An 18,899-nucleotide genomic window follows, 5' to 3' on the forward strand; every position below is an offset into this window, starting at 1 on the left:
TGGTTTTGCTCTCTGTCTCCCCCTTCTAGACTGTGAGCCCACCGTTGGGTAGGGACTGTCTCTATATGTTGCAAACTTGTACTTCCCAAGCGCTTAGTACAGTGCTCTGCACACAGTAAGCGCTCAATAAATACAATTGATTGATTGATTAGCCTTGGCTCAGCTTTCTTTCAATCCACATATTCAAACTGCAATGAAATTCTGTCTGTTCTACCTTCAGAACATTGCTAAAATCTGCCCTTTCTTTTCCATCTAAGCTTCTGCCACACTGAGCCAAGCACTCATCATTTTCTGCCTTGACTACTTCATCAGCTTCCTTGCTGACCTCTCTGCCTCCTGTCTCTCCATACCCCACTCTGCTGCTCAGCCTATGTCTCCCCACTCCTCAAGAACCTCCGGTGGTTGTCTATCCACTTCCACATCAAACCAAAACTCCTTAGCGTTGACTTTAATGATGGTATTTGTTAAGCGCTTACTATGTGTGAAGCACTCTTCTAGGCGCTAGGGGGGATACAAGGTGATCAGGTTGTCCCACGTGGGGCTCACAGTCTTAATCCCCATTTTACAGATGAGGTAACTGAGGCAAAGAGAAGTTAAGTGACTTGCCCAAGGTCACACAGCTAAATGGTGGAGCCGGGATTCAAACCCACAACCAAAAGCACTCTTTAAAGCACTCAACCAGCTCACTCCCTCCTATCTTACCTCACTGATTTCCTACTACAACCCAGACCGTGCATTCTGTTCCTCTAACACCACTGTACAATGATCTCGTCTATCTCGCCATCAACCCCTTGCCTATATCCTCCCTCTGGCCTGGAACTCTCTCCCCTCTTCACATATGACAGACCACCACTCTCCCCACCTTCAAAGCCCTATTAAAATCCTATCTCCTCTAAGAGGCCTTCCCTAGCTAAACCCTAATTTCTCCTATTCCTGCTCCAGTATGTCACCCCTGTTAGATCCGTTCCCTTTAAGCACTTGATATTCACCCCACCCTCAGCCCTGTAGCACTCATGTACATATCCCTTTTGAACATCTCTCTTCCCCTCTAGACCATTAACTCCTCAAAGGCAGGTAACAAGCCTACCACACCTGTTGTACTCTCCCAAGCCCTTAGTACAGTGCCTGGCACACAGTAAGCGCTCACATGCCGTCGATTGTCAGATCTGACAGATCACCACTCTCCCCCTCCTCAAAGCCCTTTTGAAATCACATCATCTCCAGGAGGCCCTCCCTGATTCATCTCACCTCTCCACTTTACATTCCCTAACTACTACTCCAACCCTTCTGTGTCACTTCGCCCCTCCTACCTAGCCTCCCTTCCCTCCTTCTACAGCCCAGCCTGCACCCTCCACTCCTCTGCCACTAACCTCCTCGCTGTGCCTCGTTCTCACCTGTCCCGCTGTTGACCCCCAGCCCACGTCCTTCCCCCGGCTTGGAATGACCTCCATTCACACATCGCCAAGCTAGCTCTCTTCCTCCCTTCAAAGCCCTACTGAGAGCTCACCTCCTCCAGGAGGCCTTCCCAGACTGAACCCCCTTTTTCCTCTCCTCCTCCCCGTCCACCCCCTGCCCTACCTCCTTCCCCTCCCCAAAGCACTTATATATATTTGTACAGATTATTTTACTTGTACATATTTATTTTGTTAATGATGGGCATATAGCTATAATTCTACTTGTTCTGATGATTTTGACACCTGTCTACATGTTTTGTTGTCTGTCTCCCCCTTCTAGGCTGTGAGCCTGTTGTTGGGTAGGAACCGTCTCTATATGTTGCCGACTTGTACGTCCCAAGCGCTTAGTACATGCTCTGCACACAGTAAGCGCTCAATAAATACGATTGAATGAATGAATGAATTACAATTGCGTTAACACTTGTGTGCATCTATTACATCCTCCTATCTGTAATTTGTGTCTCGCCACCCCCCACTCGATTGTAGACTCTTCGAGAGCAGGGATCATCTGTTCCAATTCTGCTGTCCTCTCTCAAGCACTTAGTACAGTGCTCTGGACACAGTAACTGCTCAATAAATGCTATTGAGTATCCCTGGGAAGCAAGAGATTTGAAAGCCCTCCCCAGAATAGTGTGGTAGTTAATGGCATGAAGCCATCTTACTGCAAGGGGTAAGCTTTTGGGTTGTGCAAAAGGCCCTAAGCATCTCCACCCTGTAGGAGAAAGTGGGGAGGGAAGAAGCATTCAACTGTGAAAGAACAAGGCAGGGGGGTAGCTGTTATACCTCTACCTCCCCCCACCCCACCCGCCTCTGCAACCTGCACACAGAGAATGCCCAAGCCCCATCGGTTAAAGGTTTTGTTATTAATGGGACCCAGGGGTCAGCGGCAAGAGCTGAATGGGGGCTTTGTGTCTGACTCTGGTGGAAGAAAGCAGCAGCTGCTCCCAGCTGAGTCAGGGGGAGAACTGGAGCCTCTTCGACCTCGCCTGAATCAGTCGCTGTGGGCTGGAACGTGAAGTGATGCACTTGAGCTGCCTGTAAGAAAAGCAGCAGCCATGGTAAAGACAGCAAAGAACAATCTCCCCCAAAGAGCACGGGAGGAAAAGAAAGAGATCCCCGGGAGGAAAAGCAAGAGATCCCAGAGAAAAGAATGAAAATGCTTCTTGCGGGAAAGGAGAAACTGATGGGGGGCGGCTACTAAGTAGTGGCTGTTGCCTGAGTAGAGCCAGTCCCCGCCACGTTTTGACCTAGTGACCCTTTCCACCACCTTCGAGTTTGCCCCTTCCCCCGCCGTGACAAGCCCTACCACTGCTTGGGTCTGACTCCAGAGGAAATTGAAGGTGAGCCCCAGCAGACCCCTAGGGCTAAAGCAGGGGTAGGCGGGAAGCGGACAGGTTGGGGTTGAGCTGATTCTACTACCATGGCTTGTCCTGGCCAGTTTTTTAATAACAACAATTGCAGTATCTGTTAAGCACTTACTATGTGCCAGGCAGTGTACTAAGCACTGGGCAGATACAAGCAGATTGGTTTGGACACAGTCCCTGTCGTACCTCGGGCTCACAGTCTTAATCTTCATTTTTCAGATAAAACTGAGGCATAGAGAATCAATCAATCAATTGTATTTATTGAGCGCTTACTATGTGCAGAGCACTGTACTAAGCGCTTGGGAAGTACAAATTGGCATCACATAGAGACAGTCCCTACCCAGCAGTGGGCTCACAGTCTAAAAGAAGTGAAGTGACTTGCCCGAGGTCACGCAGCAGACAAGTGGAGAGGGATCAGACCCCAGGTCCTTCTGAATCCCAGGCCCGTGCTCTGTGGTATTTGGTGAGTGAGTACTATGTGTCAAACACTATTCTAAGAGTTGGGGTAGGTACAAGTCAATTAGGTCGACAGTCTCTGTCCTGCATGGGGCTCACCATCTGAAGTAGGAGGGAGAATGGGTATTGAATCCCCATTTTGCAGTTAAGGAAACTGAGGCAGAGAGAAGTTAAATATCTCACCCAAGGTCATGCAGCAAGCAATCAGCAGAGCTGGATTAAAGCCCAGGTCCTCCGACTCGCAGGCCCGTGCTCTTTCCACTAGACTACGCTGCTTCCCAAGTTAGAGGAAGGGTCCTGATGCTGGAGCAGATGGATGGCTGGGGGTGGGGCGGCGGCAGCTCTTCCCCGCCCTGCTTCCTGCACAGCCCTGTCACGGCTGCAAGCCCACAACCCTCCCCTGGGACTCATTCTGCCTCGGCCCACTCTGGGATCCAGTGGACACTGGGCAGCTTTGCCAGGCTCTTCTGCTTACTTCTGGATCAGGTCGCTAGTCTCGGGGAACAGGAACTTGGCTCTCAGGTGACATCCACAACTGGGCTATGGCCCAGCCTCGCTCTGAGCCCCGGACGAGTCAGAACACCTCTCCGGGCCTCCATGGAGCTCCGCATTCTTCAGCGGAGCCACTGAACTGATGCAGTGAGGAAGGATATAATGAAGAGTGACACCATCTGAGTGCTTCCCAGGCTTTTTATTGAGGCAGCTCCAGGCTGACTGGAAAGACAAAGGAGAGGAAGCCTCTTCCCAATTAATCAGCGCATACTCAAAACTTCAAAGCTAAACATCAACGTCCACTCACAATGAGAAAACCTTCATAAAAATATTTCACGACTGTAACCTGCCAACCCCACTTCCTCAGCCCTACGAGTTTGTGCTAGAGCCACGCGAACAAGGTGCAGACGGTGTGAACAGCAGTTGGTGCTGGCAGCTTACTGCTCGCTTTCCGACTTCGGTTCGAGTCAGGGAAACAGTCCTCCCCGGCATCCGAGCCCCTCCTGTACCAGGGGGTGCAGAGTACGGCCTGGTGTCCAGTCGAGACGAATCCGCCCCCTTTAGTGAGGAGCCTCCTCCATCCCCCTCAGCTGGACGCTTCCTTCCATCCCCAGAACTCCTCCACCGGGCAGGCAGCTGTTTGAGGGTGAGGCTGTTGGACCCCCTGGGCATGTTGGCGATGCTCTGGTGGCAGGAGAGGACAGACACCCGCTGCTGCTGCTGCCTTACCACCAACCTCTCGTGGGCAGGAAGCCACAGGGATGAGACGCATCGACACTAGCTCCCCGCTGCCTAGTGCTGGTCGGTTGCAGGATAATTAGAAGGGACAGATGTGAAGTGTGTCTACACGCAGCCCGGGTCTTGCCTTACAGAGGCAATTATAAACTCTGGGTAGATGATATTCCACCTATAATCTTCCCTTAATTATACAAGCAACTTTTCCAGTGGGTTTGCACTGTGTCGGCACCTCCCTCTTTCTGAAAAACAGTTAATGTGACCAGTGGCCCTGTAAGCAGTCTTACCAGCATTTGTCTAATCCAACCCACCTCTGTGCGGGACAGAACAAACTAACACACGTCACCTCATTTTGCAGTGGGTCCGCAAGGCCTCAGTGTATTTTCTGGGCAGTTTTCTGCTCCCTCATGGTACATTAACTTTTCGATTGGGTTTAATTGCCTTGCTCTTTTATCCTAAGAACTTCTTGTATAACCTCACCGCAAAGCTCTGCATGGCTTACAGAAAGCCTGCTTTATTTATATATATATAGAGAGAGAGAGATATGTGTATACATATCTATATATATACATACACATTCATTGTGTGTGTGTGTGTGTGTGTGTGTGTGTGTGTTCAAAGAGCAGCTTTGATCAGATTGTTGGGCTGTCACTAGAAATGGAGTCAAGACCCCGAGGCTGCAATGGAACAAGTCTGACAAAATAACTTCTAGAAGGAGTTGCTTTAGCTCCCCACTTCTCTTCCACGGCTGGACCCCTTCCAAGAAATGAACCGGACTCATCATTCGGCCCAAAGCCCTGAGTCTCCGTTAGCCAGCTGGGCTGGCGACCATTGGCACCGTTCTCCCCCCAGCCACGAATCTCAGTCAACAGCCTGTCTACGGGGCCAGAAGAAGCAGTAGATCGGCTCCAGGCTCCAGCCCACAGTAACCAGAAGGCAGTGCACAGACAATGCTTCTGGTTTTTAAATCACTATTATTTTTCAAGTGACTCTAAATTGTGAAACCACAAACTGTCTTGACTTGCGCCTGCTGCCAAGATTCCAAAAGGCGACGACGAGACAGCCGCTCTGGTCTGCCCCAACCCACCCTATTCTACCTCGACTGTGCCGACCCCGTCCTAGTTCTGTGGTGGCAGACTCTGGTCCCGTCACCCGTCCCATGGAGGCCACCTCCCCCTTCAGGCATTTTTTTTGCGGGGGGGCCTCTCTCCTGTCCCTCATCCCCATAAAGAGCCAGAAGCTTCACAGAGTCTCTCTCCAAGGTTTCAGGTTGCAGACGGCCTGACTCGCCCCTGTGCACATGGGGCCTTGCAAAGTGGCCTCAGTTGTGCAGACGATCCATCCTCCAAGCCAACCGCAGAACGGGCCAAACAGGCCCACCCCGAGCCCTCAGAACCCAGCTTACTAGACAGGGAGTCAGGCTGGAGAGAAGAGGGACTCCACTTCAACCTTCAAGTGCTCCCATCTCAGAGCCAGAATTCCATGTCCGGCAGGCAGGGGAAGGCTTTAAGAGGGGAAGGGGGCAGAGCGGCCCGAAACCGCCATTTACCTTTCCAGCTTCTGAGCAGGAGAGGCCCGAACCTCAAGCGGCCAGGTATTTCCAGGTGCTCACGAACGCTGTGGGGATGAGGGAATAGGGAACCGAAGTGACGCTGCTCCAGGAATCGGATGAGGGGTCGTAGCAGTCGAGGGTTTTACCGCGCTGAGTTCCGCAGTAGCCCCCCACAACGTAGAGTTTGTTGCCCGAGGTCACGGCTCGGCAGCTGATGCGTTTGGCGGTCACGTCCCCGAACTTGGACCACTGGTAGGTGTCGCTGTGAAAGCGGTAAGCGGAGCTGGCCGAGAACTCCGTGTCCCCGCCGATCACAATCACTTGGTTGCCGACCACGGCGGCCGCTGTGTAGCGCCACGGCTGAGGGCAGCCGGCGGGCACCGTCCAGCGGTTCTGGCAGGGGTCAAAGCACTGCACTTTGGGGAGCTTCTCTTGGCTGACGCTGGTGCCGCCGAAAACGAAGAGCTTCATCTTGGCCCCGACCACAGCAGCATTGCTCACCCCCTCCCGGAGTGGGGCCACCAGGGTCCACTTGTCCGCCTGGGGATCGTAGTGCTCCACTTGCTTCAGGGAGACCGAGGGGGATGCCGGGAAGGAGCCGCTCCCAGCCGTGTGGCCGCCCACCACGTAGAGGCCATGGGCCAGCTCGGCCGAGCCGTGGCCGAACCTGGCCACCAGCATGGGGGCCGCCTTGGCCCACTCGTCGTGCAGTGTGTCGTACACCCAGACGTCCTTCGAGGCGCTGTTCTCGGCGCCCTTCCCACCCGTGACGTACACTTTGCAACCGATGGCGCAGGCGCTGCATTCTTTGCGGGGGCTTGGGATGTCTGTGCGGGGGATGATGTCGCTGGTCTTGCGGTCGAGGGTGTAGATGGTGTCGCACATGAAGGTCTGGCCGCCGAGCAGGAGGAGCGCCTGGCTGACCTTGCGAGGCCTGGCACAGAAGCCCGTCACCAGCCCATCGTTCTGCAGGATCTTCATCTTGCAGCGCACGGCCTCGGCCACAATCTCTCCTCCCAGCTCGTGGCTGGTCACCACCTTCTCCAGCGCCACCCGCTGGCGCAGGTAGGACTCGGGCAGGAGCGCCAGCCGCACGGCCCCGAGGAGCTCCGGGAGGTCCCCATGCCGGCCCGCCAGGTCGTACTCGATCCACCCGATGACGGCCTCGTACACGAGGCTTTCGTCCTCCACCTCCAGCTCTTCGCTGCGCACCAGCTCCAGCACTTTGCCCTTGGGAAGCTTGAGAAAGTCTTCTGTCTGGTACAAGGAGGTGAAGTTGGCCAGAGCCATTCTCCAGGACAGCTCGAGGAGACGCTCGCAGGAATAGGCGTCTGACAGGAGCAGCATATTGAGGCAGTTGGCCTGGTGCAGATTCCTCTCCAGGAAGCCCGCCGCAGCATCCCGGATATCTTGGAACTGCAGCATGTCCCCGGCCTCCAAGAGCGACTCTGCGTTCTCCTCATTAATCAGCACCCTGGCGGAATAGGCGTAGTCCAAGAGCAGCTCCAGCACTTCAGGGTGTAGCGTGTCGTGGAAGTGGACTTCGGCATCCCTGCTCTCCTTCAGGCCCCCGGCAAACATGGCCTCAAAATAGCGGCTGCAAGAGGCCAGCACGGCCCGGTGACAGGGGAAGGCCCCGTTGCCGGCCCGGAGCACCACATCGGTGAAGAGGTGCTTCTGGCGCAGCAGGTTCAGGTGGGTCAGGAGGCTGTCGGCGTGGCCCGGCTTGTGGAACAGCTGGATGTTCATGGATCCGGAGCTGGAGCGGGATTTTCGGTTCTCGTGGCTGGTGACGGACATCTTTGAGGCCTTCTCTGAAGGGAGAGAAAAAAAAGATGGGGGGAATGGTGAGAGAGAACTCAATGCTTACCCTAAAGTTTCTCGGCTTGCGTTCTTATATTAAGATGCACGAGGAAAGAAATGTCACGCTGGGTGTGGCTCGGGATTCTGTGTCGGGCAATGGCTCCAGAGAAAGCTTGGAGGAAATCTAGAGTAGCTGATCTCCTTAGACACCCGTCCTCGTGGCTTGAGATGTTCCTCAGAAAAAGCTCAAGAGGTTCTGGGTACCGGGGAGAAGAAAGGCGGTAGGCCACTTTAATGGATCATAATTCCGTTTTCTGATCATTCTGGGCTTGTCCCTACCAACTAGGAGAAGTGTTGACTCCACTTGTGGGGGGAGGCAAGGGGGGGAGGACGGCTCTTAGGAGGAGGAATCTAGTTTCCCTTTCTACACAGTTCATCGTCATCAGGCCAATCTTTAAAGCATAAAGTTCGGGCAGTTTCCGAGGAGCACAGAAAGGATTTTGCTGCCATGGGAACGTCCCCTTATAAACACTGATAAGGTGGGTTAAAACCCAAACGGCAACCAGAAAAGGCCACTCTCCATGCCCAGTGTAATAGTTAACTTGGCGGCAGTCGGTTGCCGCTAGCCAGAACGGACAGCGGGGGCTAGCTTTGAAACTCACGAGCTCCAATCAGTCTTCGGACGGGCAACTAGGGCGGCAAGACGGGCTTCACTCCGATTAAAAAGTAAGAGAGGCAGGCGGAAAGGACTTTGGGGTAATTCGCTTTTCGAGGCCTCCTCCTACTTGGCGTCCCCCGAAAAGTCCCGGGGATACGATCCTAAGAGGGACGAGCCCAGGTTGATCGGTTCACCGGTCCCCGGGGGGTGGACAAAAGCTGCGGGCTGGCACTGCTGAGCCCCGGGGAGGCGACAGGGGTGAGATGAGCTCGGCCCGTCCCCCTGCTCCTCCTCCTCCTCCTCCCAAACTCGCCGGGCCGGGCGGGGCCGCACCGGCCTTGATCCCGGCTCCCCGGAGACGCCCCTGGGAGACCCGGCCCGGGATCCAGCAGCAAGGTCCCACTCCCCCGCCCCGCTAAACTCGCGCCCGGACCCCCGCCTCATCCATTACCACCACTCCGGCGACTCCGGTTCCGCTCGGCAACTTAAGGGGAAGCCGCCCGACTGGCCTGGCACCGTGAGCGTCTCCGCCCTCGGCCCCGCCCACCCCCACGAGGCCCAATCACGGTGCGGCAGGCGCGCTAGGCCCCCCCCCCCTTCCTGCTGCCCGCCGAGCGAGACACCGCCCCGGGCGAAAAGTTTGAAGAGGTGGGCGGAAAGCCCCTGGGCGGCTGCCAGTTGATTTCCTTCATGGGGCCGGGCCTCCGGCTCGCCCTTCCGCCCTTAACCTGGGCCGGAGCCTGGAAAGATAAGGACAGTAGTAATAATTACGCCATTTGGTAAGCTGTTACTATGTGCCAGCCACTGTTCTAAGCCCTCGGGTGGATGCGTGCAAATTGCCCCTGTCCCTGCCCCACCTGGACCTCAAAGTCTCAATCCCCATCTCCCAGCTGGGGTAACTGAGGCACAGAGAAATGAAATGACTTCCCCAAGGTCACACAGCAGACAAGTGGTGGAGCTGGGACTAGAAACCCATGATCTTCTGACCCCCAGGCCCGTGCTCTATCCACTACGCCATGTGTTCGCTCTCAACCCCTGCTGGGCAGAAAGAAAGGCATCCTCTCCTCCCCCCCCCCCGCCCCCCGGCCCGGATGCCAAGTGGAGTTTTTTTGGTTGCTTTAAGAGTATTCGTTAAGGCTTACTCGACGCCAGGCACTCTACCAAGCGCTGGAATAGATCCAAACTAATTGGGTTGTATGTACACAGTCCCTGTCCCACATGGGGCTCACAGCCTGAATCCCCCTTTTATTCATTCATTCATTCATATTTATTGAGCGCTTACTGTGTGCAGAGCACTGTACTAAACGCTTGGGAAGTACAAGTCAGCAACATATAGAAACGGTCCCTACCCAATAACGGGCTCATAGTCTAGATGGGGGAGGCAGACAACAAAACAAAACATGTAGACAGGTGTCAAAATCGTCAGAACAAATAGAATTAAAGCTATATGCACATCATTAACAAAATGAATAGTAAATATGTACAAGTAAAATAAATAGCGTAATAAATCTGTACGAATATATACAAGTACTGTGGGGAGGGGAAGGAGGTAGGGCAGGGGGTGGGGATGGGGAGGAGGAGAGGAAAGAGGGGGCTCAGTCTGGAAGGCCTCCTGGTGGAGGTGAGCTCTCAGTAGGGCTTTGAAGGGAGGAAGAGAGCTAGCTTGGCGGATGTGCAGAGGGAGGGCATTCCAGGCCAAGGGGAGGACATGGACCAGGGGTCGAAGGCGGGACAAGTGAGAATGAGGCACAGTGAGGAGGTTAGCGACAGAGGAGCGGAGGGTGCGGGCTGGGCTGTAGAAGGAGAGAAGGGAGGTGAGGTAGGAGGGGTGAGGTGATGGAGAGCCTTGAAGCCGAGAGTGAGGAGTTCTTGCTTGATTCGTATCAATACAATTAATAAAATTACAGATATATATATATATATATATATGCATATATGCTATGGGGCTGGGGGAGAGCAAAGGAAGCAAGTCTGGGTGACACAGAAGGGAGTGGGAGATGACGAAAAGTGGGGCTTAGTCTGGGAAGGCCTCTTGGAGGAGATGGACCTTGAATAAGGCTTGGAAGAGGGGGAGAGTCTTTGGCAAATTTGAGGGGAAGGTGTTCCAGGCCAGAGGCAGGAAATGGGTGAGGGGTCCACAGTGAGAAGGTTAGCAGTAGAGGAGCGAAGTGTGCAGGCTGGATTGTAGAAGGAGAGAAGCGAGGTGAGGTAGGAGGGGGCAAGGTGATGGAGTGCTTTAAAGCCAATAGTGAAGAGTTTTTATTTGATACAGAGGTGGATAGGCAACCACTGGAGATTTTCTAGGGTGGGGCGGGGGGGGGCGGTGACACATCCTGATCCAGGCAACGGGAATGAAGTGTGGACTGGAGTGGGGAGAGACAGGAGGTTGAGAGGTCAGCAAGGAGGTCAGCAGTAATCTAGGTGGGATAGGATGAGTGATTGTGTTACCATGGTAGCAGTTTGGACGGAGAGGAAAGGCCAGATTTTAGCAATGCTATATTTGATGTTTGTTGTTATATTGTACTCTCCCAAGCGCTTAGTACAGTGTTTTGCACACAGTAAGCGCTCAATAGATACAATTGAATTGACAGGCAAGTGATGAACTCATTTGCTCCCAGGGCTTCAACTGCCACCTCTATGCAGATGACACCCAAATCTATATCTCCAGCCCTGAGCTCTCTCCCTCTCTCCCTCTCTCCAGTGTCACATTTCCTCCTGCCTTCAAGACATCTCTTCTTGGATGTCCTCTAGTCACCTCGAGTTAACAGGTCTAAAACAGAGCTACTTATCTTCCCTCCCAAATTCTGTCCTCCCCGTGATTTTCCCATCACCGTAGGTGGCAACACCATCCTTCCTGAATCACAAGCCCGTAACCTTGGCGTTAACCTCGCCTCCTCTCATTCAACCCCCATATTCAATCCACTAAATCCTGTCTGTTCCACTTTCACGACATCACTAAAATCCATCCTTTCCTGTCCATCTAAACTACTACCACATTAATCCAATCACTTATCCTATCCCACCTTGATTACTCTATCAGCCTCCTAGCTGACCTCCCTGCCTCCTCCAGTCCATACCTCACTCTGCTGCCCGGATCAATTTTCTACAGAAAACATTTCAGGACATGTTTCTCACTCCTCAAGAAACTCCAGTAGTTGCCCTTCCACCTCTGCATCCAACAAAAACTCCTCACCATTGGTTTTAAAGCACTCAATCACCTTGCCCCCTCCTACTTCACCTCACTACTCTCCTACTACAACCCAGCCCGCACACTTCACCCCTCAAATGCTAACCCGCACACTTCACCCCTCAAATGCTAACCTTCTCACTGTACCTCACTCTTGTCTATCTCACCGCCAATCCCTCACCCACGTCCTGCCTCTGGCCTGGAATGCCCTCCTTCCTCAAAACCAACAGAAAATTACCCTCCCCACCCTTCAAAGCACATCTCCACCAAGAGGCCTTCCCTAAACCCCCCTTTCCACTTTTCCCACTCCCTTCTGCATCAGCCAGACTTGATCCCTTTATTCATCCTTCTCAGCCCCACAGTACCAGTGGAAAGAGCACGGGCTTGGGAGTCAGAGGTCATGGGTTTGAATCCCGACTCTGCCACTTGTCAGCTGGGTGACTTTGGACAAGTCATTTAACTTCTCTGTGCCTCAGTTACCTCATCTGTAAAATGGGGATTAAGACTGTGAGCCCCACATGGGACAACCTGATTACCTTGTATCTACCTTAGTGCTTAAAACAGTGCTTGGCACATAGTAAGCACTTAACAAATACCACAATTATTATTATCTGTAATTTATTTATGTTAATGTCTATCTCCCCCTCTGGACTATAAGCTTACTGTGGGCAGAGAATGTGTCTGTTTATTGTTATATTGTACTCGCCCAAGTGCATAGTACAGTGCTCTGCACCCAGTAAGCGCTCAATAAATACAATTGGATAACAATGAATGAATGAATGATGGAGCTGGGATTAGAACTCAGGTCCTTCAGACTCCCAGGCCTGTGCTCTTTCCAAGTTGCTTCTTCTAGTTTGTCTCTCCTTATGTGTCTGTCACCAACTGCCTCTCTCTCCCTGCTCATTCTTAGATCGGGTGCCCCTTGGGGGCCAGAGATCACGTCTCTACTTCATTTTGCAGGGTGGCTTAATGGAAAGAGCACGGGCTTGGGAGTCAGAGGTTGTGGGTTCTAATCCCTGCTCCGCCACTTGTCAGCTGTATGACTTTGGGCAAGTCACTTCACTTGTCTGGGCCTCAGTTACCTCATCTGGAAAATGGGGATTAAGACTGTGAGCCCACGTGGGACAACCTGATTACCTTGTATCTACCCCAGTGCTTAGAACAGTGCTTTGCACATGGTAAGTGCTTAACAAATACCAACATTATTATTAACATTATTATTATCTGTGTATTTCTTTCCCAGTGCTTAGTTCAGTGCTTTGCACATAGTAAGCACTTAGGAAATACTATCACTCCTACTTAGAAGTGAGAGCAGGCTGGACGTAATGGGACATAGTTGAGCGGTAGGACATTCTGGGATATCGATACCCATTTTTATGGTAAGAGAAACTGAATGCATCAGACCCTTATCAACAGCCGTCCTACGTTGACCTGGAAGCAGTTCACCTACCGGAGTGAGGAAACTGTCCAGACCTGAGCTGGGAGGAGCCTGTTGCTATATAAAAAGGTAATGATACATGTCATTGGCATTAAGCAGGCTTGGGAAATGATAACATCAAAGAACCCAATGCACTGGGTGGTGTTTTCTCTGTTCATGAATGAATCATTTCTCCGGCATTTCAAAAAACTGGTTTCCCTTTTGAAAGACAGACTTCTGTGAGCCCAGCTCTCAGGGTCTTGTATTAGGCAAGGTTTGGAGAGGGGAAACATCTCCCAAGGGTAGGAAGCACAGCAGCGTGGCCTAGTGGAAAGAGTACGGGCCTGGGAGTCAGAGGTCGTGGGTTCTAATCCCGGCTCAGCCACATGTCTGCTGTGTGAACTTGGGCAAGTCATTTAACTTCTCTGTACCTCAGTTACCTCATCTGCAAAATGGGGGTCAAGACTGAGAGCCCCATGAAGGACAACAACTGTGTCCAACCTGATTACCTTATATCTACCCCAGCGTTTAGAATAGTGCTTGGCACATAGTAAGTCCTTAACAAGTACCACAGTTATTATTATTATAGCACTCCCCTGCCCCTCAGTCCCTTTATCAGTTGAGCTGATGTGTCAGGCCAGCTGGAGCTAAATCCCAGTAAGCAGAGCACATCTAATAATAATTTAACAATCATGGTACTTTTTAAGGGCTTACTATGTTTCAAGCACTGTTCTGAGCACTGGGATAGATACCAGATCATCAGGTTGGACACAGTCCCTGCCCAGCATGGGGCTCACAGTTTAAATCAGAGGGAGGATGATTTAAGCCCCATTTTACAGATGAGGAAACTGAGTCCCAGAGAAATGAGGGCCCTCGTCCAAAGTCATGCAGCAGGCCAGTGGCAGAGCTGGGTTCTAATCCTCTGACTCCCAGGCCAGTGCTCTTCCCACCAGGTCACGCTGCTTAAGGCTCTTTTCCATAAATCAAACTTCTCTCCCCAGGGTCCTGGCCCTACATTTCCCAAGCTGAACTCGAAAGGGCCAAGAAGAGAGGGACCAAGCTTTAAAAATGTGTTTAGCTCGCCTCCAGTAGAACAGCCAGCAGGCTGTCTTTGGCAAGAAGGAGCCTATGGAATCTTCCTTTTATTATTTATATGCTTTTGAAAGGGTACAAATCACTCTGACCCTAATTAACAACTTGCCAGACTTGGAACAAGCTGAGGCCCGGGGAGGGAAAGGTACAGCTGGGTATTACATTTCCTCGGGCTAGTTGTCCACAGACAGAGATTGGACAATTATCTTAACGGGGTCACTGTCAAGGCTGGGATGCTGGCTGTGCTCTTTCCAGACGGCATGGCGGGTACAGTTCAAGCACTGCATGTACTGTGCACATTTTTCAAAACAATTACTTCAACTTCTTTTTTTTTTCTGAAAAGCACACCACACAGAGAGGGAAAAGTGGTTCAACAAGTCATGCCATTGCCTGGACAATATTAGATAAGATCCCTCTGCCGGGAGAATTATCTCTTCACAAGGTTTAAAATCCAGCCAGCCCCGACTCACTCAGTCTAAGCACTCTCTGTATTTATTATACAAACTTCCTAGCCCTCATTAGTTTTATGATGAAATTAGCTTAAATTGCAGATTTGTTGGTATCTGGCTGGTGACAATATTTATTTAAGGTCTTAATGGGTGAAGCTTTCTAATATGTTCTATTTCATAATAAAAGCTGAACTTTGTTCTCAAATACCACCTTCCACATGAGGATCCCAGTGTACTTGGAGCTAGTTTCATTAATCCTCACAGCAATCCATTGAAGATGTAGGGTTTGGTTTTTTTTTCTTTAAGGTATTTGTAAAGTGCTTACTATGGGACAAGCACTGTTCTAAGATCTGGGGTAGATACAAGTTGATCAGGTTGGACACAGTCCCTGTCCCACATGGGCCTCACAATTTAGGTAGGAAGGAGTGGATTTAATCCCCATTTTACAGAAGAGGAAACTGCAGAGTGACCTAGTGGACAGAGCACGGGCCCAGGAGTCAGAAGGACCTGATTTCTAATCCTGACTACGCCATTTGTTGGCTGTGTGACCTCAGGCAAGTCACTTCATTTCTTTCTCTGTGCCTCTGTTACCTCATCTGTAAAATGGGGATTGCTACTGTGAGCCCCATGTGGGACAGGGACTGTGTACAACCTGATTAGCTTGTATTTACCCCAACACTTAGTACAGTGCCTGGCAGATAATAAACACTTAACAAATAGCATAAAAATAGAAGTTAAGTGATTTGCCCAATGTCAAACAAGTGGCAGAGCCAGTATTAGAACCCAGGTCCTAGAGAGTGAGAGGACTCCCAGGCCTAAGCTCTTTCCACTAGGCCATGCTGTTTCTTAAAAACAAGCTTACACATTCTCCGATCGCCACATTGTCCTCCTGAAGTCCCTAACACAGTCAGTGCTCACTAAACATTGAAAGGGAATTGAAGCAGGGAAAAGTTAAGTCTATTTGTTCTCAACCAGGAACTCCACCTTTCATTCATTCATTCATTCAATTGTATTTATTAAGCGCTTACTGTGTGCAGAGCACTGTATTAAGCACTTGGGAGAGTATGATAGAACAATAAACAGACACATTACCTTGCCCACAACATTCTTACAGTCTAGAGGGGGAGACAGACAGTAATATAAATGAATAAATTATGGACATGTACTTAACTGCTGTGGGGCTGGGAGGGGGGATGAATAAAGGGAGTAAGTCAGGGCTATGCAGAAGGGAGTGGGAGAAGAGGAAAGGAGGGCTTAGTCAGGGAAGGCCTCTTGGAGGAGATGTGCCTTCCATAAGACTTTGAAGGTGGGAAGAGTAATTGTTCAGATTTGAGGAGGGAGGGTGTCCCAGGCCAGAGACAGGACATGGATGAGGAGGTGGCAGTGAGATAGAAGAGGTGGAGGTACAGTGAGAAGGTTAGCATTAGAAGAGCAAAATATGGGGGCTGAGTTGTAGTAGCAGAGTAGCGAAGTGAGGTAGGAGGGGGCAAGATGATTGAGTGCTTTGAAGCCAATGGTGAGGAGTTTCTGTTTGAGGAGGTGGAAGGGCAACAACTGGAGTTTCTTAAGGAGTGGGAAAACTCAGGACATTTGCTAGCTATGGAGTGATTTCTGATGGCCATGTAGGGTTTTCTTTGAAGAAGAGAAACAGCATGGTCTAGTGGAAAGAGCATGGGCCTGGGAGTCAGAAGACCTGGGTCTAATCCTGGCTCTGCCAAATGCTTGCTGTGTGATCTTGGGCAAGTCAATTAATTTTAATTTCTCTGTGCCTCAGTTCTCCTTTTCTCCCTCCTACTAAGACTGTGAGCCCCATGTGGGACAGGGACTGTGTCCAACCTAATTCACTTGTATCTACCCCAGTGCTTCCCCTCTCAGGGTCACACCTGGAGAGTTTCCAGTACCCTACCAGTCTCCACTTCAGGAGGGAGAGCCAGGCAGAGGCATACCCATTCCATTCCTAGCTTGGGCAATGGCTAGTGAGTGGAAGGCAGTCTGCTACAAGTCAAAACTCATCTGTGCTGGGCAGCAGTGGCATGGGAGAGAATCAAGGGTGAAGACTCAAATTTACTGCGTGGAAAGAGGCAATGGTAAACCACTTCCATATTTTTACCAAGAAAACTCTATGGATACACTACCAGATGGAGGTGGGGCATTCTGGGAGAAATCTGGCATTCTCCTATGGGTCTAAGATGACTCGATGGCATAAGACAAGACCCCAGTGCTTAGAACAGTGTTTGACACATAGTAAGTGCTTAATAATAGTAATAATAATAATAATGATGGCATTTGTTAAGTGCTTACTATGTGCAAAGCACTGTTCTAAGCGCTGGGGAGGGTACAAGATGATCAGGTTATCCCACGTGGGGCTCACAGTCTTAATCCCCATTTTACAGATAAGGTAACTGAGGCCCAGAGAAGTTAAGTGACTTGCCCAAAGTCACACAGCTGACAATTGGTGGAGCTGGGATTTGAACCCATGACCTCTGACTCCCAAGCCCATGCTCTATCCACTGAGCCACGTTGCTTAACAAATATCTTTTTTTTTAAAAAAAAAAAAAAGAAGAGACTGTGAGCTCTTTGAGGGCAGGGTTTGTGTCTGCTAATTCCATCATTCCCTCCCAAGCACTCATTAAAATAATAATTGTAGTATTTGTTAAGTGTTTACTACGTGCCAGGTAATGTACTAAGTACTGGGGTGGATACAAGGAAATCGGGTTGGACACAGTCCCTGTCCTGCTTGTGGCTCACAGTCTAAATCCCCATTTTACAAATGAGGTAACTGAGGCACAGAGAAGTGAAGTGACTTGGCCAAGGCCACACAGTACACAAATGGCAGAGTTGAGATTAAAACCCATTAGAAGTTATGTTGCCAACTTGTACTTCCCAAGTGCTTAGTACAGTGCTCTGCACACAGTAAGCGCTCAATAAATACGATTGAATGAATGAGTGACCTTTTGACTTCCAGGTCGGCGCTCTATCCCCTACACCATGCAATGCTCTGCAAAACAGTAGGTGCTCAATAATAATAATAATAATATTGAAGTGCTTACTATGTGTCAAGCACTGTACTAAGCACTGGGGTAGATATGAGTTAATTAGGTCCCTCATCGGGCTCACAGTCTAAGTAGAAGGCAGAAGAGGCATTGAATCCCCATTTTGCGATGAGGGAACTCAGGCACAGAGAAATTTTTTGTTTTGATTTGGGTTTGTTTTTATGGTATTAAGTGCTCACTATGCATCAGGCACTGTTCTAAGCACTGAGGTAGATACAAGTTAATCAGGTTGGGCACAAATCCCTGTCCCACATGGGGCTCACAGTCTTAATCCCCATTTTACAAATGAAGGAACTGAGGCCCAGAGAAGTTAAGTGACTTGTCCAAGGTCACACAGCAGACAAGTGACAGAGCCAGGATTAGAAGCCATGACCTTCTGACTCCCAGGCCCGTTCTCTATCCACTACACCATACTGCTTCCCATAAGTAATTTATAGTATGTACATAAGTGCTGTGGGTTTGGGGTTGGAGTGAATATCAAATGTCCAAAGGTCACAGATCCAAGTGCTCAGATGATGCAGAAGGGAGAGTAGGCTGGGGGCGGGGGGGAAGGAAGGCTAATTGGGGAAGGCCTCTTGGAGGAAATGTGACCTTAATAATATTTTGAAGGTGGAGAGAATGGTGGTTTGGCATATATGGAGGGGGAGGGAGTTCCAGGCTAAGGGGAGGGTGGGGGAAAGAGGTCGGCGGCGAGATAGAGGAGTTGGGGGAACAGCAAGTAAACTGGTGCCAGGGTAGCAGAGTGTGCGGGCTCTCTTTCCCTTCCTTTGAAGCCCTTATCATCTGCCTCTACCGCCCACTCTGGATACTAGTCACGCCATCTACCCACCCCTCCCCCCAGGCCCCTGCTCCAGCTTTCTGAACCATTTCGATGCCTTTCTCACATTCCTTCTCTCTTTCTTCAGCCCTACAATGATCTCTAGGGACTTCAGTATCCATGTGGATGTTCCTGGCCACCTTTCTGCTGCCCACTTTCTATCACTCCTCAACTCCACTGACCTCCTGCTAAATGCTATAATAATGATGGTATTTGCTAAGTGCTTACTATGTGCCAAGCACTGTTTCTAAGTGCTGGGGTAGATATAAGGTAATCAGGATGTCTTATGTGGGGCTCACAGTCTTAGAGAAGCAGTGTGGCTCAGTGGAAAGAGCCCGGGCTTTGGAGTCAGAGGTCATGGGTTCAAATC

At 50.7% G+C, this 18,899-nt stretch overlaps 1 protein-coding gene and 1 non-coding gene across 4 annotated transcripts in view; one reads left to right on the plus strand and one right to left on the minus strand.

The window, feature by feature from the left end:
* Positions 1-3,953: 3,953 nt before the first annotated feature.
* The window catches only part of LOC119950556 (ectoderm-neural cortex protein 1-like), a 41,562-nt gene continuing 26,616 nt past the window's right edge, over positions 3,954-18,899 (minus strand). Inside the window, exons 1-2 of one of the 3 annotated variants that reach the window (XM_038773068.1) lie at positions 8,966-9,016; positions 3,954-7,867 (exon numbers count right to left, since the gene is read on the minus strand). In XM_038773068.1, coding sequence (XP_038628996.1) covers positions 6,084-7,853 — 1,770 coding nt within the window. In that variant the 5' untranslated portion in view covers positions 7,854-7,867; positions 8,966-9,016 and the 3' untranslated portion in view covers positions 3,954-6,083. Of the gene's footprint in view, positions 7,868-8,518; positions 8,801-8,965; positions 9,017-18,899 lie in introns of those variants that run through there. The other 2 variants (XM_038773066.1, XM_038773067.1) reach the window with 2 other exon arrangements.
* LOC119920490 lies at positions 16,525-16,662 on the plus strand. Its single transcript, XR_005448232.1, has one exon. It is a non-coding gene; the product is annotated as a small nucleolar RNA SNORA7 (small nucleolar RNA).

This window comes from Tachyglossus aculeatus, chromosome X1 (genome assembly GCF_015852505.1).
Source record: "Tachyglossus aculeatus isolate mTacAcu1 chromosome X1, mTacAcu1.pri, whole genome shotgun sequence".
Taxonomy (NCBI): domain Eukaryota; kingdom Metazoa; phylum Chordata; class Mammalia; order Monotremata; family Tachyglossidae; genus Tachyglossus; species Tachyglossus aculeatus.